Below are 25,532 nucleotides of genomic sequence, written 5' to 3' on the forward strand. Positions count from 1 at the left end.
GAAATTTTCAGACGGGACATTAAACCGCGAGCGTTTCTCCCGCAGCCCATATCTGTAGCGCACTAATAAAATATGTACAATAAATCCCGACCCTTGTACAATCGTCACCTAACACCGTCTATATTTCATGTCGCAAACAAATCGAATTTCCGGAATGATTTTTTCAACGCCCGCAGTCTTTTGTATTTGCAGGCAGCGAAAAAACAAAAGAGAGCAGAAAACAGCACAGCGAGCGCGCAATTCATGCGAGAAAATCGCGCGGCTGAAATTTTATTCTGCTCCGGCTGTCGTTATTCCTGTTCGCGTCACTGTTAATGCGCTTCCCGCTAATTTAATTGCTTAATTGGGCAGAGTCGTGAGTTCACCGGAGACGCTAAAAGCTTTCGCGACCGGTAACCGAAATGCCTGTAGGAAATCTTGTCCCGGGAGGAGGACAAGTTTAACCGGTTACGAAGAAAGGTACAAGTTGGGGGGGGGGGGGGGCGGGGGTGTTGGAGGTTGGAGCCGGGGGTGAACGTGATCTCTTTCTCGAGAAGGGGCGAGAGAATGGGACGCGTTTCCAGGGTCGCGCCGAAACACGAGGAAATTAATAAATTGCTGAAACTTAAGTCAGCCCCTTAAGTGCTGGAATAAAGGACCTTCATAAATTTCATTCCACACGCCCCAGCGCCTCCGCTCAGCCTGTTCCCTTCATCCCCGAAGAAGGAATGCCTCCCTGGATGTTCCGGCGCGCCTCCGACCCTCGTTCGAGCTCCAGCGATTTCGAAAAAACCCCTAAGAAATCGCGCGACCCTAGCCGAAGCGACAAGGACGAAACGCTGACGGATTACGGTTGCCACGGGAAAAAACATCGGAGCCAGCGAGATACGGTGATCACTTTACACGAGTACTGCTTTAAATCCACCGGCCTTCGAGAGACCGGCCTGCAATTAAATCGCCGGCACCCTCGAAAAGAAACGAGCGGGGTGACAAATCGGTTGTCTCGTTTCGAGTTTGATTCTGTTTTCGCACGTTTTTGTAAAAAGGTAAAACCCTGAAATAGGAGAACCCTGCGAATTAGTCTCTTGTTCAGATTCATAGATTGCAATTGTATCGAGCATTTGCTCGCGATATAACCTCTCAGGAACGATGCACCACTACAGGGTATCTCAAAAATGTCTAACAATCTGAAAACGGTGGATACCTGAGATCATTTCAAGCAACTTTTTCCTTTACAAAAATGTTCTCCAAGACATTGTTAACGAGTTATTAACGAAGAACATTCACCAATGAGAAGCCAGATCCGCTGTTGCGAGGCGATCGAATCAACGAGCAGACGAAGCCGAGTTTCGCTAATTGGCTCAGTCGTCTCGCATCAGCGATACTCACCTTTCATTGGTCAATGTCTTTTTGTTAATAATTCGCTAACGATGCCTCGGAGAACATTTTCGTAAAGGAAAAAGTTTCTTGAAATGACCTCAGGTATTCTGCCGCTTTCGAATTGTTAGATATTTTTTGGCACACTGTATTAATGGCTATTGCGGATGTCATCTTTTTGAACAACGCACCACTATAGTGACTTTTGCGGATATTTCGAACTTTAAAATATATCATACTCAATTGTACTATTAATTATTAAAGTATATGTATTATATCTTTAAGAAAAATGACAATTTAATCATCAAAAACTTGATTCCAATGTGTTCGCGTATAAAACAGCGTTATTCGTCACACGCTGCAGCGTGGTGCAAAATGCAGCCGTGCCTAAGGGGTTAATTAATACACTTCCCGCAGAGTTGAAAAGGCACAAATCAGCGCAGTTGATGGATCCATTACTCCAGATTCGCCCGAAGAACGGGTCGGGTCATCTTCCAGTGCAATTTTAGCGGAGTAATTAAAAAAGAAATTGTGACCTTTCCTCTAAAATCCGGCTCTACTGTCTCGATCCTAGCCGCAGAATCGTCATAAAGCAGCAAATTAATCAGACAGCCTCGATCCGGCGTTTCAAGTAGAACGAAGAAACGGGGCTCGCAGAGTGGCGGTATAAAAGGAAGCGCGGCGAAGTATTTCGCACGACACCGCACGATTTTAAGGGCACAATTTCCAGCCGGAGCACCGTCCAAAAATGTTAATGGCAAAATGGATAACGGTCTGGCGGCCTCACGGAGCAATTAAACCGCGAAGCTCTGCAATAATAGCAGATTTATTACGAACCATTGGCAGCCGGTAGACCCTCCCCCCTCTCACCCCGGGGTCAGTTCGTCCGGAAGGTGGCAATTTTTTCCCGCGAGCTAACGCTCCAATTGTTTCCGGATCCGGCTGATGAATCCCAGGTCTGGGAGGCATAAGGTCGCGAGAGGCCCGAGTACAATGGCGTCACCGCGATCGTTTGCGCCTTATCGAACAACCTTAATTGCGTTTTTATCGGGAGGACAAAAAAATGAATCGTGAATCAGGGGTGGCGAATCGAAAGGTTGGTAGGCGCACTATCAACGGTTACGGTCGGCGACGGCCGCTGGGTTCTCGTCCGGACGATGCCGGGTGACGGTGGATAGAGAATGGCGGCGGCGCGGCGAGGGCGAAAGAGGGGGGGTCGGTCGGACGCCGAAATGAATAGCAACGTGAAACAAAAGCATCGGGTTACAAATGGCGTGTATTCGCGACGGCATTGTTTTAAATGGCTGTCAGACGCCCAGAATTTATTCCGTTTTGCTACGTGACAAGCGCCATTAAATTTATTTATTCATCTACGCAGGCGCGGCGCCGCGCGTTCGGCGAAATCCCGGTTCGAGCCCTCGGGCTCGTGTTCTACAGGTGAGAGGAGTGCCGCTGAACAATTATTAGCGATTCATGGGAATGACCGCGATATATGCGGCCGTTACATGCGCGTTACGATTCCGGCGTGTAACTGTTCGCGCCGCGCCGTATCCCCGCGTTTCCGCTTTTCCGGAACAATTTACCCAAGCACCACCCGAACGGTTGAAAGAACCTGAAATATTCACGCGAACGACCCAGTCCCGTTCTTATTTCACGGTATTTACCATTTGACGCGCTAGCTCGTACGCGCTAGCGAAATCTTAATTTTCCATTTGACACTGGGAATTATGCTTTGGGTGTTTATTATAACGCACCAGTGATACTCAATATTTGTAGAGTTTCATAAAGAATAAAAGTCTTTTGTTGCAAGAAACTGATGTTTTTAATTTGTTCTTTTCTTTAATAATCTAAATAAGTTGGAAATAATACATCTATATTTTTTCTCAATTTTACTTTTTTCGATACATTCATGGAATAATCACTTAAAGTCTGCTGTTTTTATTATTCCTTCCATTTAATTTTTTCATTTTCAATGTCCTTAATTCCTCTCACTTTCCAATTTTTTATATTACTTGCCCGATAATGCAGTTTCATATGCTGCGCAATATTTTTTTGATACTATTAAGCTGATGAGTTAATCTAACAAACAAACATTTTATTTGATTGTTCTTATGTCAATTTTGCTGTATAGTTAAGTAATTTTTTCACTTTTTGTTATTCCCGTACATATTCAACCTCGCTTCATTTTATTATCTGAATACTTAGCCATTTTACTAAAAAATATTAGTATACCTGTACAAATTTCGTCCACTGTATGAGCAGTACTGGAAAATTGCACTAGAAAAGAATAAAACTAGTAAGATAAAAGTTGGAAACACCGGACGTATGTGCATAGAACTTAGAGTCCCCAAATCTCAGCTTAAAATAACACAAGAGAATTTCAGAGTAAGTCTGAAGAATAGTTTCAGAAATTGAATGTCAAATAGATCAATGTCACAAGGGAAACGTTCGTCCTTTGTGTCTCCATGTTCCCAAGTACCTAAGATACCACTGAAGAACTTAAACCCTATTAAATTAGCAGACAAGACGTCCTCGATCTACAAAACGTTTTTATCGGACACTCTTCCGCCGGATCGTAACGTAATAAATGATCTGAAAGTTTCCACGCAGCATCCGATAAGAAGGAAGTTTTTATCTGATACCATCAGCAGGTTCCCAGGCTCGCGATAAGTGCACTCGTGGATTCGGAGCACGTCCGTGCATCAAAGCGCGCCGGCACTTATTCTACTTTTCATTAGCATTCGCCGTTTCGGAAAACAGTAGCTTGCGGGCGGTGGTTCTCTCCCGCGCACAAGTCAGTAATTATAAACTTGACGCGGCTGAATAAACGAAGCGATCCAGCGATAAGTAAACGCAATACATTACAGGGGAAGTCGAAGTTTCTTCGGGGTGCAGGCGCGGGCTCGGCTTGGCCTCCGATAGAACGAGCTTCCAATCTTCGTGCTTCCAATCGGCCAATCTCGATGACGTAATTGTCTTTCAGCAAGCTTACGAAAGCGAAGGGTAAACTTCCCGAAGGCTTTCGAGCCGGAGCCTCGCCATCGATAAACGATCGCTTGGAAGCGAAGTTCCCTTTGCGGCCTGGAATTAAACGAGCTTGCCCAGACGATAGTTTCAAGGAGCGCAGGGCAGAGGAGCAAGGCGAAAAAAAGATATATATAGAGGAAGCAGAGGGACCGGGCCGGCCAATCCCAAGACGCGTTAATTCTTAATTTCTTAATTTCAAGTCGACCGTTATGCGCCGCGTCAAAGAGGTCTCGCGGTTGATATCTCTCCGTCGTCCACCCGGTACTCTTTCATCCCTCTCTCCCGCCACTTCGGCTGTCGAACGAAAGAAGTCGAAAGTCAAGAGCCGGCGCAATTAAGCCCTGGCCCTTCAGGGATCCATTCATCTTTTAAGTAACGTCGCCCGAATCGTCCTTATCCGAGTTTTAAGACGCGTGGCCCCGGCGTGTCTGGTCGACCGCGAGCTCTTGGAAATTTATTATTTGTGATAAAAGGTCACGTGCTGAAGCTGAAAGACCGCACCAGGTCTGAACAAATACGACTTATTCTTGGCCTGACAGAAATTAGTTCTGAATCTTGAACGAGTGCAGAAAGAAGAATTTCGTTTTTATTGCAGTGACAGTTAGCAATGACTATGCGATAGAGAAGAAATGCGACGCTTTTTTTAACGACACCTGAAAGTCGAGCAAGTGAGCACCTTCCCATGCGGGCTTTCAGGTCTCTTAGTATATTTTTTTAGTAACTCGTAACACTCCGTACGCTGGGACTCCTTTTTATACATTATGACGCGTTGCTGTGGTTTTTACTAGACTGACGTAGTCAGGACTGCATAACATTATTTTTACTTTTAAATTAGATCGCGGAACTGCAACGGAGATTTATATAAAATTCTACTTCCGTACTTACAAATTGAATTCTATTACAAGTTTCGTAGTTTTAAATATAATTATCATACAATGAATATATCATTTCAGTTTTTTAGTTTCGAATATAATTCCTCTATAGAGTAATAACCTTGATAATGGTTTGTTATTTCTAACCTTGTTACTGTGATTCCTTCTATGTAAATGAAAGACCGTGCAGATGTACAAGGTGCTCCAAAAGTCACTAGCAATCGAGAAATAATTATTTGAAGTAACTTGTTCCTTAGTACAAATGCAATCCACAGCTTTATTTGCGAGTTATTAACGGAAAAAAGTGGCCAATGAGAGACGAGATCAGATGGCGCGAAGCGGCCGAGCCAATGAGCGAAATAGGGTTTCGTCGGCTCGTTGTTTCAGACGCCTTGCGCCAGCCAAAATCGCCTGTCATTGGTCTTTGTTTTCGTTAATAACTTATAAATAAAGCCGCGGATTGCATTTACGCTAAGTTAATTCAAATGACCTCAAAAACCACTCATTTCCCGATTGCGACTGACCTTTTGGACATCCTACGTATGATACAGTTGCTAATAGTATAATCATTATTTTCATATAATTCATTTCTTCAATATCCAACCCATCAAGATTTATTTTACTGTTATACTTGCTTTAAATTCTATTCATCTTTAATTTTAATCGTAAACGGAACTGTGCCGTATCCACCAAAACGTTGCAGCATAGTTATTCGTCAGTTTCTTGACAGTTATCTCGGTTGATTAAACTTAACAAGACGATCAAATTTCATAGAGCTGTCCGCGGAGGATCGTAATTCCGGAATGAGTAGCAGACGACATCCAATTTCAATATTATCCTCGGCTACGTTAATTTTACAGCTGCGAACGAAACGGAGGCAAACGTAAATCTCGCCAGAGTACGAACGTATTAATAAAAATGTTATAGCCAGTAATAGATTATGCTGGCCAATGTGAGTTTTATCATGGAGAATGCTCGAAATGATTTTTATACGTCTTCTAATCTTCAACGCGAAATTATGTAACTTTGAAATAGAGGGCCAATTTTCAATTTTGAATATGTAAGCTGCGTAAACGATCCAGCAGATTTCGTTAAACGTAATGTTTTAATTCTTTTTAATATTATGGAAACATATTCCAACGATGTTTAACGAGATCAAGATGTTCTTGAAATAGCAATTTTTTCGACAACTGCTTCATTTAATTAAAAGTTAGAGGTTTGTGGTAAAATCTGAGAACTCTGCGACGTAACTTTATAATAAAAAGGAATGAAATGAATTGAAGTTCGCTTAACAAATTTATTATGTCAAGTGGGTCTTGATGTTTTCGAACGTTGTTTGCTCATATTCAAATATTTAAAATATCACAAAAAGCACACAATCCTCTTAGCCAGTGCCTCTAAATCCAATCTACATAAGAATCAACCTTCTACTGTAGAGCAGAAGGAATTGTCAAACTAGGAAAGTCTTTTTCTGCGACGAAGAAAAATGGTTTACACAAAACGATAATGTTACTTGTCAGTATCTCTTATTCTTCTGAAAACAAGACGCACAAGGAGTTACCTTGAGAATCTAAGGCGAAACAAACAACATTCCGAACTGGAAATCACAGCCACGGAGGTAAAGATCGACTCAGGATCGAATTAAGATCGGTATCGTTGGTTTCTCCGCGGATCAGAAGAAGAGGTAACTCGATCGAGAGGATCAACGAGAGGTTGCCGAGGCCGGGGTATCGCGAGGAAGCAGAATATAACGAATTTACGGGGAATGTCGTTAACTTTATGAAACTCGCGGTATTTCATCGGCGGAGATCTCGTTGCCGCCCTTGCAAGAGTACAAGCTGAAGCAGAAACAGCATCGGGAGCGGAGTGGTAGCAGGGCTTGCGGGAAAGCAGGCTGACCTGAAGCGGCTGGCAAACGATATAAGGTTACGGCTGGATTTGGTCCGCAGTTCGTGTGTTTACGTCCCAAACACTGAGGCAGCTGTTTGTACAACTGTGCACAGCCTCGGTATCGAGCCGGGGAGAGTGTGTTCCCGTGGTTCTTGCGTCGGCACGTGCTGCTCTGCTCCTACGAATCGAACCCTGAAACGTGCCCACGATGCCAGTTTGCAACCCCGTCGCGGCGAACAGAAGCCAATACCGCTCCCAGCTATGAATGTGAGTCGATGCGCGCACCCACGTGTGTGTGTGTGTGTGTGTACAACTGTGTACGCGAATATGTCCGTGCGGTAGGAGACCGATCTTATCTCCGTATGTGGGTCAGACAGACGAGGAGAGCGAGCCGAAGCCACAGCGAGCAGGAAACTATGCATTCGGAAACCGGACGAGACTTTCAACGAAGAACGAAAGAGAACGCTGAAAAAGGGAGGAGGCCGGGAACGGGGCGAGTCAAGAGGCTAGACCGGAGATAGTGCCTAGCTCTGATATCTCAAATCCATTTCTGGCTCGTGCCGCCAACCACGGATAACCGTCGACATCCAGATCCTACCGCTTCCTTTTTTTAATACTCCATCCTTCAACGGCGCAACCTTTGCTCGATGCAACCCCTATCGATACGTGGGTCGGGATTCGGAATTAAGGGCGCGCTCGAAACGATTTCGCAGATCTTCTGGGGTAGATATATGGCATAGTGCTCCCTTTGCTTTCAGGAACGCTGACTCGGAACTTTTATTAAAACTCTCCCATCTGCCGTACGTAATTACTAGACTGCAGATTTTATGTGACAATGGGCGAGGCAAATGCGGACCTGGGAGAATATAATTTAAGAATATTAGTAGAGCGTTTTAAAATTATTCAGACTATTAAGAGAAAGAATACATTTTGATGACACTCCTGTACTATACAATTGATCGCCCTATTACTCAATTACTCTAAACCACAACATGACTTGTAATTTTTCAATTAATTTCCATTACATGTCAGACGATGCTCCCAATCTTTTGGAAGATGAATCACGCTTATACAAATATATTTTAGCAAAATAATATAACGTTAAGTACCGATGGAAAATTTAGCACTCCTCGAGTAAACTTTCAGAGCGTTAGTAATTTGGTGGTAACTATAGTCGTTTCACCGTTCCTTCCTACATTGTGCTATAAACTATTACACGTGATATGAACGAACTTAAAAATTGTTTCAGAAGTACAATATCTGCGAATAGAATAACAAGCGGTATTCAAATTCGAGCAAGACAATCGTTCGTTCCGTGTGAACGGATCCGGTTTTCAGCACCGAAATACCAGAAAAAGGCAAACGACGGTCGTTATTAGCAATTACCAAATCGTTAATTCTATTTACTTCATCGCCAGGGCGAGAAACGATTTCGGGCAACTGGCACCGCCTCGTAAATCACGCTCGAGCACCATTATCTGTCTCATACACCGAGCCGATGAATCGCGACGGCTATTATCGGGGCGATAGAAGCTCGAGAAGTTCGCACAATAACGCGTAATGGTCCGCGCAGTCTCGCCAGAGGTCGATAAAGGCTAATTAGCAGAAATCCTCGTCTCAGGTGGTCCTTCCGCCAATTCCTAATCACTTCACCGCGCCGGCGAGAAGGGCGTCTCGAGTATTCCGGAAGTTCAATGCTCGCCATCGGCGACGCGGACCGATACCTGACCGTGTCCAGCTGCTACAATTCCGATCGAGGCGAATTCCTTTCAGCAAATACTCCTCAACAGTTCCATTAAGCATTTACTAACGTTTCAAGTTGACTGCACAACCCCGAGAACCACGGACAGCGTTCACTGAACTTGTTTAAGGTAAATTGTGAGACATAGGAATTTCTAAAATTTACGGACTTATTGATGAGATTATAGGAAGAAAGAAGTAATATTTTTCAGCTGATATAAAAGAGAATTTTGTAGAAATTTTGAAAACGATGAATGAGGTTTGAATAATTGCATTTAACACTTTACCGGCCGGATATTCGATCGTAAATATTGTTGTATTCTTATAAATAATATTCATTTGATCTATGCGATTTATTTTATTTATCGCGAAATTAAACAAAATTATGTAGTACTAGATAAGCTTGCAGTAGTACAATCCAGGTTATTAGATAAAGATGATAAATTAAAAAACAGTAACAGATAACAATTTGGTTAGCCTATAGTTGTTTAGCCTGTAGTAAAGTGTTAACATCTAATATTGATGTATTCCTCCGAGCACGACTATTACTGCTTGGTGAAAGATACGTTTATTCTTTTTTACGTTTATTTCTTTTTTATTCTTTTCTGATCTGGAGATGTTTCTGAATAATTCCTTCATTCAGATAAATATACACATCAAATATATTTAATCATTTCCTATACTTTAATCCCGAAGCACGCGTATGTCCTATTAATTGCGAAATTCATATATGGTTATCGCAATCTATCGCGAAAGAATAATAGTATTCTACGATGTAGGACAGATAGTGCCATCCAAAGTGGCATACTATTATCCGAATCAAATAAAGACAACAACCACAGACCTCCTATTCCTTCCAGCGAATAATTAGCGACAAATTATCGCAGCCTCGTTGCGAGAGGCTAATGCTATGGCAGACCATTGCAATTACACGTGGCGGTCAGCCGGTGCTCGCGATAAAAATCCGATACCGGAACGAGCAATCGTGCCGGGGATAATGTTCTACTACCTTCTTCGATTTGCAATAAAATCTTCTCGGGTTTGATTTGAAATCGACAATCAGCGGAAGCTCGGCGAAATTATGGGTTATGACGTCTGAAATCTCCTGAATCCCCGGCCGTTTACCGTGAATTTTATTCGAAATTCTAATATCCAACGCTGAGCGCGACGGTGGCCGAACACGTCAGGCATCCGCGTCGTTAGAGCAATAAAACCGGTCCCGAAGTGCGGCTATTAAAATCGGTGAAACAATAAACGCCGTGAATTGGCTACGGTCGCCTGTGTACGCTCGCTGCCTGCGATTGGCCCTGTCAAATTTCGCGTGCCGACCGTTCCCCCCTGCGTACCAATGGCAGCGTCGGATTAGACGACCGCACGCAACGCGCAGGAAATAAGCAAAACGCTGAATCGGATCGACAATGTGTCGGTCGCGGCGCGCTCTCGCCCCGCCGAAAATAATGATTCGACCGATCCCGCGACAATGATCACCGGCAATGTTCGGGCTGGCCCGTCACGGGCCACAACACCGTGGACCTGAGCAATGATTTCGGCTACAATGACGGACCGTTCTGACGGCGACACGGCCTGACACGACGCGGACGCAACGCGACGCACCGCGACGCGACCGACTGTCATTGATGTACGATCCGCGTGTCGAATGTTTGTCATCGCGCGAGTTACGCGACAACGAGGCGCGTTTCGCGTGCAAATCTCCCCGACGCGAGCCCGTCCTATTAATCAACGTTAAGCGGACACTCACCGGGCCGAACTGTTCGAAGTAATTTTTGACGTCCTCCAGCGTCGTCGGTGCCGATAGTCCACCGACGAATATCTTCTTTGTTCTCGTCACCATCTGCAAGCAAAGGCAATTGTCAATTATTGGACATGGGGGACAAAGATTGTAGTACCGAATCGCACGAACTCCGCGTGTGCTATCGGCGAGAAACTAGTATACATTATATGACTTGAAATATTATAAATTTCATGTACAAATCCAGGTTACTTATAAATTTTACAATTTATAACGAAGAGGATATCACGGGCTGTAAATTACTTATGATATATGGGAGATAGTAATCTTTTTTCTCTACTATTATCACACTTTGAACATTGCCAAATAATATGATCAAAATCATGATCTAGATATCTGCAATGACGTTGAATGTTGAAGACTATGTTAATCCAAGCTAAAGAAGCCAGGAGGTGAGGATGTTTAGATCTGCATCGATTGACCCAAGTAATACAACTCTTAGGTAGTCTTTTATTGTAGAATCCAGGTTTATGCAATCATTATAGTAATCGTTGACAAATTTTGGACCAGTGAATTTCGCTTGTATAATATGTCATATTGATGAATAGAATTTTGAATTCGACAGATACTTCATTTTCTGTTTCCTGCTTCGCGAGATTATTAATTATTTCAATTCTATTGTTGCCTCTATGTGCTAGAATCCAGCAAATATAGACAATACTGTTAAATTTATTAGGTTCTTTAATTCTCTGTTCAGTTAAAATAAAGAAGTCAAGTAAGGATTGATAGAAGTAGATAATCCTATCGATTGAATGGCTTAGGCTACACTAAGCGAATCCATATATGTATATGTGATTATCTTTATTTAACATATGATGCACTGATTCTAAAGCTTCTTTTAAAGCGATTTATTTAGCAGTGTTTAACTGAAGAAATCAAGTGTCTTATGCTGTCATAATTAACTATGGGATTGATAACTAAGAAAGGTTCAGAAGTTATAGAAAGTTCGTGTTTGAAATTATATATGCTCGACTAAGATCCGAAAGTTCATTAGACGTAGTTGGAAGTTCACATGGCAGTTAAAAAGAGGTGAAATGTATACTTATAAAGAGTATTGTAAGGTGAAATGTTATAAAGAGTTTAAATGTACTGCTCGTATACATGTGTTTATACTGTCTCGCGACATTAAAGACACCTGTTACATGGGGAACTTCTATGAGATCTTAATAATTTACTAATCAATATTATCAAACTACCCAAGTAGTCTCATTTATAAATAACACAGTACAAGCGTTACTTCTATGAAGTGCAGACGTTTTGTGACATACACGGTTTTCCAATAATTCAGTGAAGACTAAAAATGCATTTATATGGAACTTCCAGATAAATAATAAAATAAAACAGAAAAATCGAGCGAATATTAATCTAACAATTGTTGCTTCGCACGAGCGACGTACAAGTTTTTAATAATCGACGAATCCCAAACGGACGTGCAATTTTAATAACATCTTCCACGGATAACTTTAGCTCACCTCGGAAACACGCGGAAAAGGAACACGCGTAAAACGTTCACCTTTCATTTTCGGTTGATTGCGTGTTCCGAATATTTTTAGCCACGCCGTTCGCAAAAACTACGAGAATCGGCATTTCCATACACGTGCGGACGGTTTTTGTAAACTGCTATTGATCGTCGGAGGTGTTCATATTTGGCCCGAAAAATAGAACGCGCCGGAAACAGAAACGATATTTATTTCCTTGTGGAAAATGTGCCGAAACTGATTACCACATTTTCAATAAATTCCGCAAGCCGAGCATCGGAACAGAATTTTATTCGAATAGTTCACGGCGAAGCGCGCGTGCACAACAATCACGAACACCTCAATCACGAAAATCCCGTCCGATATATAGTATGTATAAGCCGAAGAAAGAAGTTTCGCCGAAGCTGACGGAGAGAGCTTTGAAAAACTTTTCACTTTGATCTACGACAATAGATCCCTGAATGCCTGCTGCCGAACAACAAACGACGTTTCTTCCCTGGGAAAAGGTTCCCGGCGAAATTATAGTTCTCCGAGTTTCTTAAATATCCTTTTCGACGGTTCCGAGAAAGAATCTGAGACTCTTCGAGACGCCGCGCGCGAAACGCGCCGATACTAACGCTTCTCTCGAGGCGTATTTGCGAATGGAAAATCTGTCGACGCAAAGGAAAAGTCGGTCGCGGAGCGGCCTTCCTTGAGAAATTGATAAGGAGATGATTAGATATGAATGGAACCCGTCGACTACTAAGCTAGCTGACATCATTTTTATCTCTTTTTGGAGAAATATATGCCACCTATTTTTCATAATTAATCGGTAGGTTTGCTCTTTTCAACAAAGTAAAAAATATTAAAAATTATTAATTTTTTTAAGGTTTTTTTAAATCAATTTTAAAGAAAAATTATGATCCACTCTATATAACGCCACTCTCAATTGTCGAAAGCAGGTCGCTATATTCGAATAGGGGAACAATTAACGTCAGATTATGACACGTAAAATAACTCCTAAGAGACATTTACATGTTCTCAGATGATATTCCAGATTATTTAACCTTCTGCACACGAAGCCATTTCAACATCGAATATAAAATCAATTTTTCTGACTCATAGCATTCTTGTACCGTACAACAAAATGCATTTCATGCATATGAAATCGTGTCTCATAATTCATACAACAGTAACATTTTCAACAACTTTTTTTTGAGCTTTGGTGATATCTATAAAAATAATTTTAGAACGTCGTATAACAATTTTAATGGCGCCTTAAAGTCGCCATTCGAATTCAAAGGGTTAAACGCTTACGTAATTGTTCCAGTCCTTAAATGGAATAAGAACGAATCGTAATTACGGTTCTGAAACCATTCGCATAGTTCGTCGATTCCAGGATCCTCCCTTTTTTCGACGCACTGTGCGGAAAAGTGTGCCGGCGCGAGGGCAAAGAGCTCGCTACGTGTTTCCCATATTGAAAAGTTTCCCGCGAGCTAGGGGAGCAAAGGAGGGAGGGGGGGGGGCGGGGCATACACCGTGTAGCTACAAGCTGCATTCGCGAGGAAATTTCTGAATCCATGAAAGAAAATTCGTTGTGCTATATGATTTCTATCCACCGCGCATCAGGCTTTCCACTGACAGAGGTCTCTACAATCTTATCATCTATTTCGGCAACAGAAAAGTCCCAAGCATTCGTACGGGAAACTCTTGGGTTCGAAATTTCTGAATTAGATTGGAGCAAACTTGATCTTCTATCGTGGTAAAAATCTTTTCTGCAATTTGATTTTGATGTGTACTCTTCGTCGAAGTTCCGAGCATTGGTAGATTCCGTGATATGATTATGGTGCCGATACTTGTCATCTTTTCACTGTTACATGTTTGCTAGAGAGCAAAAGTTATAAAAATTAATTTTCTTTCATTTCTCTTACTAGTTTTACACCTTTATTGTTTAACAATATATTTTAAAAAAATAGAAATTTTAAAAGTTATTATATATTTATGATCGATATTGTCCATATATTATGTGGTCTGAAAATTCAATGTTTTTTAATATTCTTTTAATTATATAGATAACGTTTTAAACTAAATCGAAACTTTGTTATTACTTTAACGTGCCGTATAAGGTTCTTTTCATTTCAACGTATATTTATTTAAATATATGGTGTACAAGTTAAAGTTATACTAATGTCGGAATACTTTTGGCAGTCGCTTTACACACAATATCAATATTCTCAGTACTTTAGACGATTATTTTCCACAAGTGATTATATTTCTCAAAGTGTTACTTCTCAAATAATATTGCTATGTGTACTGTTTTTATTTAATATTTCCCAATGATCCATGTTCGACTCTTACTCGAGTTGAAGTAAAAGTCACTTTCAGCTGAAGTAAATCCAAATAAACGTGATCCCCGGCATCGCATCGATAGCTAGAGTCTACCAGCGACTGACTCGAGAATCTTAGCACGAGTAATAACCGTAACTGTATTTTCTCGTTAACCAAATCCGAAACAAGAAGGAACGAAATGAAAACGCGCTTGTAAAACCAGCGTGAAATCGTATCGCGGCGAATCTAATTATTAGAAAATGCTTTAACAGGGATAGAGATCGAGCGGCCGATGAAAAGAACGAGCGAGCGCGAGGGGGTACGTCTTAATAACATGATCGCAATGTAATGAAGCTCTCCGCGCGGAACATTCCGCAGGGAAGGCGGACACGGGGGTGTTCGTCGGCGGGAAAAGAGAACGGAACGCGAAAAAGGGGTGGAAGGGTAGGGCCGCCGTAGCGGGAAGGGCTCGGTGGCGGGTGGGGTGGGGGGGTGGGGTGGCAGTGAATACAGCGGAAACGGTAGAAGAGGTAAACTCTGGTAATTTCAGTGATGGCCGGGCTTAGACCTCTCTATATCCGGTGAGTAACGCAAACCCCCAGGGCGCAAGTCCTTCCACCTCGTGGTTCTGAACTCACCCCCCGAGTCTCTTTCTAATCCCGCCCTCCGGTTCAAGGCTCCCATCCCCCGCGTGGCTCTCATCTTATGGCGCGGCGAGCCCCCATCGCGAGGCTCGTCCGTTAGGTCTCGGGCTAATCAGCGAAGTGTATAAAGTCCTGGGGATGAAAATAAAACGGTCGGATCTCGAAAATTAAATAAATGACTCGGTCATGATTCCGACCTCAAATATCTACCACTGACAGGAATCGGTGGCAGCGGGAAATGCTAGGTTGCGGGGTGATCCTGATGCATTAATTAGTTTGCTGTGTTTGGCAAGTATACTCGACAGGGAGAAGTAGCGTGAATTTCGTGTCATGACGAGTATACTCGTCGTGCGTATAAAGTAGTAGCCATTGGATATTTAAATTGTAATTTTGATGAAAATGAAAGGCCGGGTCTGAATAAAAGAAAGAAAGAAAAAATGCGAATAATTTGAGCTAAGCTCGTGCGTTATCGTAAACTTATCTAAGATTACTTACCAAGATTAGGAAAAAATTATAACAGTGTTCGACGTACAAAGTGCCATTATATATCGTTCCTTGCTTATTATGTATGCAGTATATGTTAACGTTAAGTGAATAGGTAAATATTAGTAATCAAATTGTTAATTTTATATATATTATATAGGCGCTTTGCTGAATACCATTCTATAACAGCAATTTGAATTTTATACTTTTATAAGTATTTAATTTTTCCTGCGTTTTTCGTTTATTATGTATGTAGCATATTAATGTTAAATGGATATGTAAATATTAGTAAGAAAATTACTAATTTTATAAAATCAAACAATCTTTTTGATTCAATATTTTAATAGCGACACTTATTTTCTGTTTGACGACTATACCCGTCATCGCATAATTCTTGCGACACATACGTGCACTGAAAAGAGGGCACCACAGCAAACTGGTTAAACCGCGTAAATTCGCGCGAATAAATTATATATTGCCTGTACCTTTATCAATGTTACCAAACTGTGCAATTAATAAAAGCCTTTATCTTGCAATTAGTGTGAACAATTATTGTTTCGTACGAACAGTGCTCTTCACGAGTCCAACAGAGAAACGAGAGAATATACAGGTTCTCGAAGAAGTAATTAGTTGTAAACAGTATGAAGTATATGAAAATTAATTGTATATGCAGTAGCAATTCGAAGCATGCTCTTTGACACCGAACACCTGAAATTACCTGAATTACCTACACTAACTACTTGAATTATTTACACGGAAATATCATAGAAGGGAGCAATGGTTTTAAGTAAATTTTCTCTGACTTCGAAATGTTCTCAACAAGCTCCGTGTGAACTATAACAGCGATTTTTATGCCGGTATATGAATCGACATTTCATTAATTTGAAGCCAAACTGATTCGGATGTTTTCCTGCGGCGAAGAGAGGACGGATTGTAAAAATGCACCAGTGCGTGACAAACGCATCCAGATAGACGTTGCTAAATAACGAGACCGAACAAGGGTAAAGGGTGCACCGGGCAAAAGGGAACCACTTATTCGAATGAAGTTGCAGTGCCGACAGCTTCGGGCCGGCCGGAAGAGCCGAAAGAGGAAATTGAAGTTTCCTGATATCCCGCGCTGCTGGTTAAGCCCTCGGCATCGTCGCCGTCGTCAACGGACTGGTTTCGGCCTAAGAACTGGCCGAGCCGGTGAAATTTTATTACGCTCCGCTACGCTCGGTCCCGTTTCGTAATGAGAGCATTGTCGTGCAAACGAGACAGTTCAGTCTCGAGACCGTCTCCTACCTTAGATGCCCGGAGACATCGGCAGCCCGCTTCTTTCAGCTGCGAGGAACTCTTTTGTCCCGGCAGTAGACCTCGTCGGATTGGCTTCTCAAGGAACGCGGCTCTCGCCAGCTTGTAATTACATCGGCGAAGTTTCGCGGCTGCGCGTTGCGTCTTATGGAATACAGAAACTGGCTAAACTGTACCTAGATATTACTGTCTGGGAGCTGGCATTTTTCTGGTTCACGAATTAAAGTCGAACAAAAGTCAGGATCTTGGGTGGGCTCATCTGACTCGTTCAACGACTTGACTCCTCCCGAAACCGTCATGATCGCATTGTTTTGTGATCACACAGCTAAGAGATACTCTATAGTGACGATCTCTACGAGATAAGCTATAATATCCTCAAAACATGATTATATTACAAGTCGATGGTGTTTCGATAAGGCTGAGAGTTTGTTGAATTCGGCCTTTTAGGAACGATGCGCTTCTATAGTAGTTTTCGTGGATGTCAGCTCAGGTCGCCACATTCAGTTGCATTACTAATTATTATAATAAATGATGAAAGTTAAAGTGTTGTATCGTTTACGCATAATTCGTATCGAATTCTGCAGAGAAACAGCGCCGCGCAAAATTCAACCGTGCCTAAGAGATTAAGAAATGGTAGACTCGACCTCGTGAGTATAAATATTACGACAAATATCGTTTTGGAACGTGAATCGCTGCGTACCTAGCACTCAAAGATTATTTCAACACATTTTGTCTATCTCAACATCTATCTCTTACCCTGCCCAATTCTATTCTACTCTCTTCGTTACATATGTACAAAATTTGCCATTTACTAGTCAAAATCCGTAATAGAGTGCAAGTTAAACATGGGCCATGTTCAAAACACAAAACGAAAACACCGTACAGGGTTCAATAGAGACCTCATAAACGATCTTGTAGCATCCAGTTCAAGTTCAACCGCGTCTACGAGGAGGCTACGGAGAAGAGGAAGCGGAAGAAGGACGAAGCCGGCTGTCCGAGGAAGAATAGGGTAGAAAAATATAAGTCACGGGGCTGAACGGAGGAGACTGGGGTCGTTAGCGAAGATAGGAGCGGATAGCAGCGAAATGGTAATGGAAACTCGTGGAGTTCCACTTATTATGCCGTAGCATTATGTAAATACCGGAAGGCTATTACAATTTTACAACTTACTAGGTGTGGCTTTATAGTTTCATCGCTCCGGGGTCCGTCTCGTTCCCGTCCTTCGTTCTTCGGTTTCATCGCAAGCCCTACCGGACTAAAGTCGCGTACGCGTTCTCTATCTCGCCGTTGCAAGTCACCTGCTCCCCACCCACGCCGTTAGAAAAATGAAATTGTCGCGCGGAAGAAGCCGTATAAATTTCACCCGGGGCTTCAGGAAATCCGCTGCTTCCCGCACTCGCGCTGGCGGGAACTCCACGCGATTTTCGATTACGTCTTCGCGCTGCGAACTCGTAATTAGGTGTTTAATGGAACATTGTAAAAGGCTTCAGACGTGGGCGAGTCATAAATTTTATAAATTCAAATAATCGTCGTTGGTTATGCTTATTCTTTACGGAATAAATATTTATTGTAAGTTTCAATATTATATTTTTATATTTCAATTAAAAAATGTGATAGGTTTGAGTAGATTTAATTTTGCGTTTTACATTTACATTTCGGCAATTAATTTCTGAGAGAAAAATGTGTACGCGCTCAATGTTAAACGGAACTATGTTTAATTCCTGTTGATATTGTTATTTTCGTAGAATTCCGTTACAACAAATTTATTATACAAATGGAAATTCGTGGGTGATTTGGGGCAAACTCGCCACAAATTTACGGCGGAACAAACGTGGAACACGCTTTTGTAGCAGCACGGCGAACAATGTTTTATTGAAAAGTGAAATTAAAACCTCGAGCCGGGTTACGTTAAGGAAACTAATGAATATTCACAGTTCATGAATAGTGAAATGTATCACGCGGACAATTCGCTGCGTAAATACGGTTTTTACCGGTCGTAGACTTAACTCCGACAAAAGATATTCGCTCGAGATACTGTCGAGTCGGTGGAACACTTCGGAAAGTAATTCCAATTAAAGCGCCGTGACCGCGTGTCAGACGTCGGCGTTCTTAACGTGGAAATATAGATCGTAGCCGTAGGTAATTTCTCTCTGGCAGCCGATTAATCCATCGATTCGACAGCCAGCTCGCCGCTCGGTTTTTCTTGCCTGTTCTTGGACCGATGCGAAGATAAAGCGGCAGAATTTCATCCTCGAGATGAAACAAGACAATTTATCATGCGATCCTGCGGATACGGCTGGGCGAGGAATTTCCAGCAATGATGAAAACAATCCCTCGGATATAAATTGTACGAAAGGTGTTTTTAATAAATAAGAACTGCTCTCTGTTCAAACGAAATTCAACGTTCTTAGCGGCATAAAAGTTTAAACATTGTCTTTGTTTGAAACTCTGTACGAAACTTCAATCTAATTTATTGTCTCATTTTATAAATTTAATATCATCTTAATTAGATTTAATATCTTATAAATTATCTTCTTAAATTTAATAGTATATTAACTTAGACAATCGAATGCAGAGATCTACCCATTTTAAATTAATTAGTTTAATAACCGAATGGAGACATTTTTACGATAATCAGCATTATAATTTCCCAGTTTGACTAACGTTTCCTCGGAGAATGAATGTTACGTGGAAAGTATAATAATAGTACGAAAAAATTCAACTGAATAAAATATTGTAATTTTATGAAAATTTTTTAGGTTCTTGGCGCGGTCGTGAAAATGTTGAGTACAACTATATTTGTATATTCTTAAATCGTCATAACTGTATTTGGTCTTTAACCGTTTGAGGTTTTTGATTTTTTGGTATAAAATCGCGGACTAGTTTCGTTCGTTATGCAGATGCGGCCTAAGAATTAGGTTAAAAGGAACATAAAAAGAGAGACAGAAAAATAGAAAAACTTTTTCAAATTAAAAATTTACATTCTTTTAAATTTAGCTTTTTTTGTCAAATTTTACAAAATATTTAGAACGCGAGTTCCACATTGGTCGCAGATTCGAGAGTTAATGTACATAATGGCCAGACCGCAGACTGTTATGCAAAATAGATATTGTCTGCATGAGATACAGAAAATAGAAAACACGTAGCATGTTCGTTCTTTTTTTTAAAAATTTGCGCAAACAGAAAATAATATATTAGCAATTTTAAAAGAAAAGACAGAGATAATGAAAATATGTTCTAGGTTCCGATAAGGCAAAGTTCAACAAGAATATAACCAGAATCCATCGTATGCACGATTCCACAGAATCTAATTCTGTTTCGAGCTACGCCCATAGTGTGGAAGATCAAGTTGACCAGTTGATAATGAAGAATGGTAGACAACGATAATAGAAGAGTTTAATAACAGGAAGACAATATATTACGCGATCCCAGAGATCGAGAAATCCGTAACAACGCGAAAGTTTCTTCGTGGTCGATTAAAGGCCTCGCATTACCGGAACGCGGTCCGATTAATCTGTTAACTAGCCGCGGTGGAAAAAGAAACGCGGCGAGCGCGAAAACGAGGATCGCAAGCAGCGAGGGCGCGGAACGAGGGAAATGGGTAAAATAAATATTGGAATAAACGTTGGAGAATGGGCGTGCCAGTTTCGTCTGGGCCCAACCGTTAAATCTGCCTCGCGAGCGCGAATATTGTCGTATGGAATGGCAAGGAGAACGCTTTGCTCGTTCGCAATTATTGTGAAAGTTTAATCGGCCACACTATGCTGCTGCTGATGAGACTGCGCCGCGTACCCGCCGGTATATATACATATATACGTGTGTACGTGTGTACGCGTGTACGTGGTATATCGCAGAAAACTTTTCGGATCGTATCGTTCGAAAAATGTTCCGCAATTTTTCCTCCCCCTTACTTCACCCGCGAAAGTAACGAGAACCGGCGAGGAACGCTCCAACGACCTCGCGGATTAATCGAGAACACACTGGAAACTCCTCTCGAATAATTCTCATTATGGCGCGAGACATCCTAATCTCTTCTTCTCAAACCGTTATGGTTCATTTTGAACGCAATGTTCTACTTTTGCAGCAATTTAAAGAGGAAAGTCGGATGAGCTTTATGTTGCTAGCAATTAAAGCTTAATTGGAGTGTACGGTATTCGACTGTGCTAACAATATTATAAGCCATCGCTATTTTGCAGTGATAAGAAATAAAAGTATGATAAACATTTATTTCCGTCAGGATTTAAATAAATTGGAAATAATGCATGGATGTTTCTAACCTTATTTAGTCTTCTTACCGTTGCAAGTCGCATCTTTCATTTTAGTCATAACTGCATAAAATTTTCAGTTTTCTAATAAATACGAAGTACGCGGTTTAATTTTATTCATGACTTTATCTTCATTAGAAAGTCAAATGCAGAGTACAATTTACGTGACAACATATAAATGCAGTCAAATATTATTTTGTGAAAAGTACCTATGGAGATTCATAATCGTCTTGTCCATTGACAGAATAAACAAAGTCTAAATAATGGAGATCATCGATCGCGTTATAACATTTAAAACTTTTTTAATTTATATTCCCTCCGTGTTGAAATAATTGTTTGATTAATAAATTTTTAGCAAAATACAACGGCTAATTACATAAAACAAAAGTTAAATTAATAGTTATTATACTCGTATAGCTGTATTATAGTTAATAAATGACGTTAATGATAGAAAAGGTCTGAAACATTATTCTTTAAAAGTGGGATAATCATTTCGATACAAAGGGGATATAAGTTAAAAAGAATAAAATTTTTTACGTTTCACAGGTTTCCTAGCATATTTAAGTTAATATTGATATGGAAAGTATATTTATATTTTTAATACAAATCAATGTAATCTTGCAAAAATTATATTGTGTTTGGTCTTATTTTAATCAGAATAACCTCACAATTGCATTGGCAAAAGCCTCATTAAGAAAAAATTAGAAATGAAAAAGGTACTTAATTCGTTCTTCTTTACTATGTTCGGAAAAAGTTTAAAACACTTGTCTGCCGAGAAATGTCGGCCTCAAACCATGACTTGGACCATGCTGTAAGGACGACCGAGCCTGCACGTGCGTTTTGAAGCCTTAGACCCTATCCTATTCTGTTTATCATAGTGTTTTCATCGGCAAGAGAATCTCCGCGGAGGGAATGCAAGTCGGAGTGGCGAACCCATACATAAATCACGGCCATCGTATAAATAAACAAACACACCCACACACGGGGCAATCCGAAAGCTATCAGCGAGCATTTACGGGGTCCGAAACTGGTCGCTTCCTCTCGATGATAGTGGAACGCGAGAGGCGCGGCCCTTTTAAGATTGATATCCTTAGATGGCTCAAAAAGTGGCAGAGAGGGTTGAAGGGTTGTGGGTGGAGGGCCCCGTCGTGGTCTTCCTGAGAAGCTGAGACGAGGAAAGTAGGGCAAAAGGGCGGGAAACGAGCAGGGTGAATCGGTTATCATCTGGAGGGTTACGGGGTTCGCTTTGGGATATACGCAGGATTCTCTCCCTTGTCTCCTTTCCTCGCCCCTTTCCCTAGCAACGAGGCGCATTTTTTCCCTGTCCTTCGGACACAGCTCCACCCTCGTTCTGCTCTCGCCCCTTCGACCTCGATTCGCGACAACACAGATTATCTTGAGCCGTGGGATTTCGATGTGCTAACCTTACTCTCTTCGTACCTCCCGCTGCGAAAAATAATTTCGGTTTTCGTTAACCATCGATCGTCGTCGTGCAACGGTTGCGCTCAAGCGAGGGTTCTTATCTTCCGTTGATAAAATGGAGCGTGTGAGACGTTGTGCCAGTTCTTGAAACATCACCGCGGGTATTCTAACGATTTTGTTAATAGAACTGGTAATATGCTATATAACAGTTGTTTCTTATATCTTTTATTATCTATAAACTATTGCTTTAATGTTATGTTATTTAACCGGCGAGGTTATGTCAAGGTGGCACGCAGGATTTATAATATTTATATGCTCACAATAAAATTTGACAGATTTTATCTAAAAATTGTATGAAAGGTTTTTTTTGTAACAAGCGAGTTCGATTGCTGAAAATCTCTATTTATTTTGGCTTCGGTTATTTGACTGCAACATTTCCTTAATTAACAACTGTTCTGAATCCCCATTGTGAACCTGACATTTAGAGTGCAATAGTTGTAATACAATGTTTTATATATATATACACATATATTGTATGCTCGAAACACGTTCTTGTTTAAATTGCGCAGCAGTATTAAAAGAGCACTACCTGAATTTTTATACGTACATCCATTATTAAAGTGATTTTCCATTGTTTTTGTTGAAAACCTCGCGCAATTCAGATACATCGTAAACACGAACGTCCCGAACCATAAAATAAATTATGCTCGACAACCCTAATCGTAGCAAAGTTAAAAACAGGCGGAAAAAATTGCTGTTTCGCCGAGATCGTAAATTCAAATTACCATATTTCAATCTCCCTGACTTTCAGCCCCCAGACGCGTCTTATTAAGGTAGCATCGTGAATTTTCATACATAATTCGAGGCGATCCAGTTTATAAGAATCTTCAGAGCGTGCTACCTCGTAACGGCGGGCTTGGCACAAGGTAACTGCGACACGGTGTGTCAGTAACCTTATTTCCAAAAGGATCCATCCAGTTTCCGGTGAACACCTATCCAGCGCATGCATATGCGTTTACGGTGGACAGATGAGGGTATGAATTTTGGAGCGAGTCGGTTGAGAGTGAGTTGCGGTAGATACCAGGACCGCGGGACTATGAATCGTGTTTCCTACCCGACAAACTGGGACCCTTATTAACTTCCTCGGCAGTCATTTTCGGAAGTTGAACACGATTTCAGAAAGTGTCGGCGTTCGGAGCGAGTTCTTCGATTGGATTTAGAGACACTGAATTATTTGCGGTGATTTCATTTTTGGCATGAGAAGTTCGACGATCTAAAAGTACGAAGAGTCATCTGGAATTCAATTGGAAATTAAGTTGTTCCCTGATATAATTTAAAACCGACCGATAAGCGTGTTTGATCTTCTAATCGCTCTTAAACGGCGAGTTTTATGGATTTATGAAAGAAAGTGAATAATCATATTATATCTTCAATTTATGCAATCTGTTAATAGAGCAGATGTATTTTCTCCATCTTCTGTATACATTTTCTCCAATTTGTCTAAATTTTGCAGTAGTATAATGATTTTTATTTCGACTCGATACTGTAAAACAAAATCGCAATTGCTGCAGAAAATTTTCTCCGGATGGCTGATAGATATATCAGAAAAATTTTCCGAGTGCTAAACATTAAGACTTGTCAATAATTCTCTACTCGGCTGCGATGAATTCGATCGATTTCATCATCTCGTTTCGCAAACACGACACCACCGAATTGCTGATAGAAATATTCATTGTTCAACTAGCATGTGAACAGAAGAGCTGGTAGACGGGATCGATACGCATCGAATTAAAACGGGGACCGTCAAATACACCGGCGTCCGTGTCTATCTTCCCGGACGCAGCTGCAGCAGCCACGGAAAGAGAAAGAGAGGGAAATAGTAAAGAGGAAGAGAGAGGGGGAGAGAGCGCTCGGTGCTAATTTCTCGCGTGTCCGACGTTTCAGAATTTAAGTTACCGGCCATAAATACTGGAAAGAGGTTATGGCGAGGAAGGGAGGTTATCAGCGAGCGGACGGTAAGGCGCTCAACATTCGTCTGTGGCTCGGGGCATTGCTATCGCACTGTCCAGCCCTGACCCTACCTTACTCGACCGGGCTTTACACCCGGCCACGTTACACCACGATCCTACAAATTCACCCCTGTACGTGCTCTCACGTAGATTATACGTGGCGCATGCATGCTTTATATCGGGGACTGTTCCCGGGGCCAAAACTTTTTTTCGCAATATTTTACCGGGCGCTCGAACTAATACACGGTTTAAAGATTACGCCACCGATTCCGAATTGCGTCCACGTGCTTTGCGCCACCATTGTCAGTTTTACGCTGGCGATTGTGTAAGAGATTTATCGGACGGATGACAATTGATTCCGTCGCCGCTCCCATCGAAGTGACGCGGAAGTTCGAAATCCTTTCCGACGACGAGAACGATTTCAAATCGTTCATTTCCGGACACTACTCCTTTCTCCTAAGTTTTATGAATCCCATGTAACTTACGTATCGATACAAGGATAGTCTAGTAATACGTAGTGTTCGAAGAGAGAAAGATACACTATCAAGATGTTATCATATTAGCCAGAGTCTGCACTTCTTGTTAGAATTGAAACACACGTTTCACATATTTTTATTCCAGCAGTGCTGATTAAGTTTCACTTTATTTGTAACAATTAATTTATATTATCATTTATTGGTTTTATTACGTACTGGGGCAACAAATTAAAAGTAGATATATGCAAAAAAACGCAAAGAAGATTGACTTACATCAGCAGAACAAAAGAGCAAGCTTAATGTGCCAAAAGATGCACGAGTATTGACGATATTGAGTGAGTCTCGCTCAGGTATCTTTGTAATTTGGTCAGTAATGATACTATGTGTAATACCATGTGTAATACCATGCTGTATTGCGAACTGTGTTTCATGAAATAGCGTTCCCAAAGCAAAATTCAAC

General features: G+C 41.3%; 1 protein-coding gene across 3 annotated transcripts in view; it reads right to left on the bottom strand.

Moving 5' to 3' along the window:
* The window catches only part of Rbp6 (RNA-binding protein 6), an 895,262-nt gene that overhangs the window by 272,127 nt on the left and 597,603 nt on the right, over window positions 1-25,532 (bottom strand). For all 3 annotated transcript variants that reach the window (XM_078192887.1, XM_078192889.1, XM_078192890.1), the window contains one exon: window positions 10,645-10,737. In XM_078192887.1, coding sequence (XP_078049013.1) covers window positions 10,645-10,737 — 93 coding nt within the window. The remainder of the gene's footprint in view (window positions 1-10,644; window positions 10,738-25,532) is intronic.

This window comes from Augochlora pura, chromosome 10 (genome assembly GCF_028453695.1).
Source record: "Augochlora pura isolate Apur16 chromosome 10, APUR_v2.2.1, whole genome shotgun sequence".
NCBI lineage: Eukaryota > Metazoa > Arthropoda > Insecta > Hymenoptera > Halictidae > Augochlora > Augochlora pura.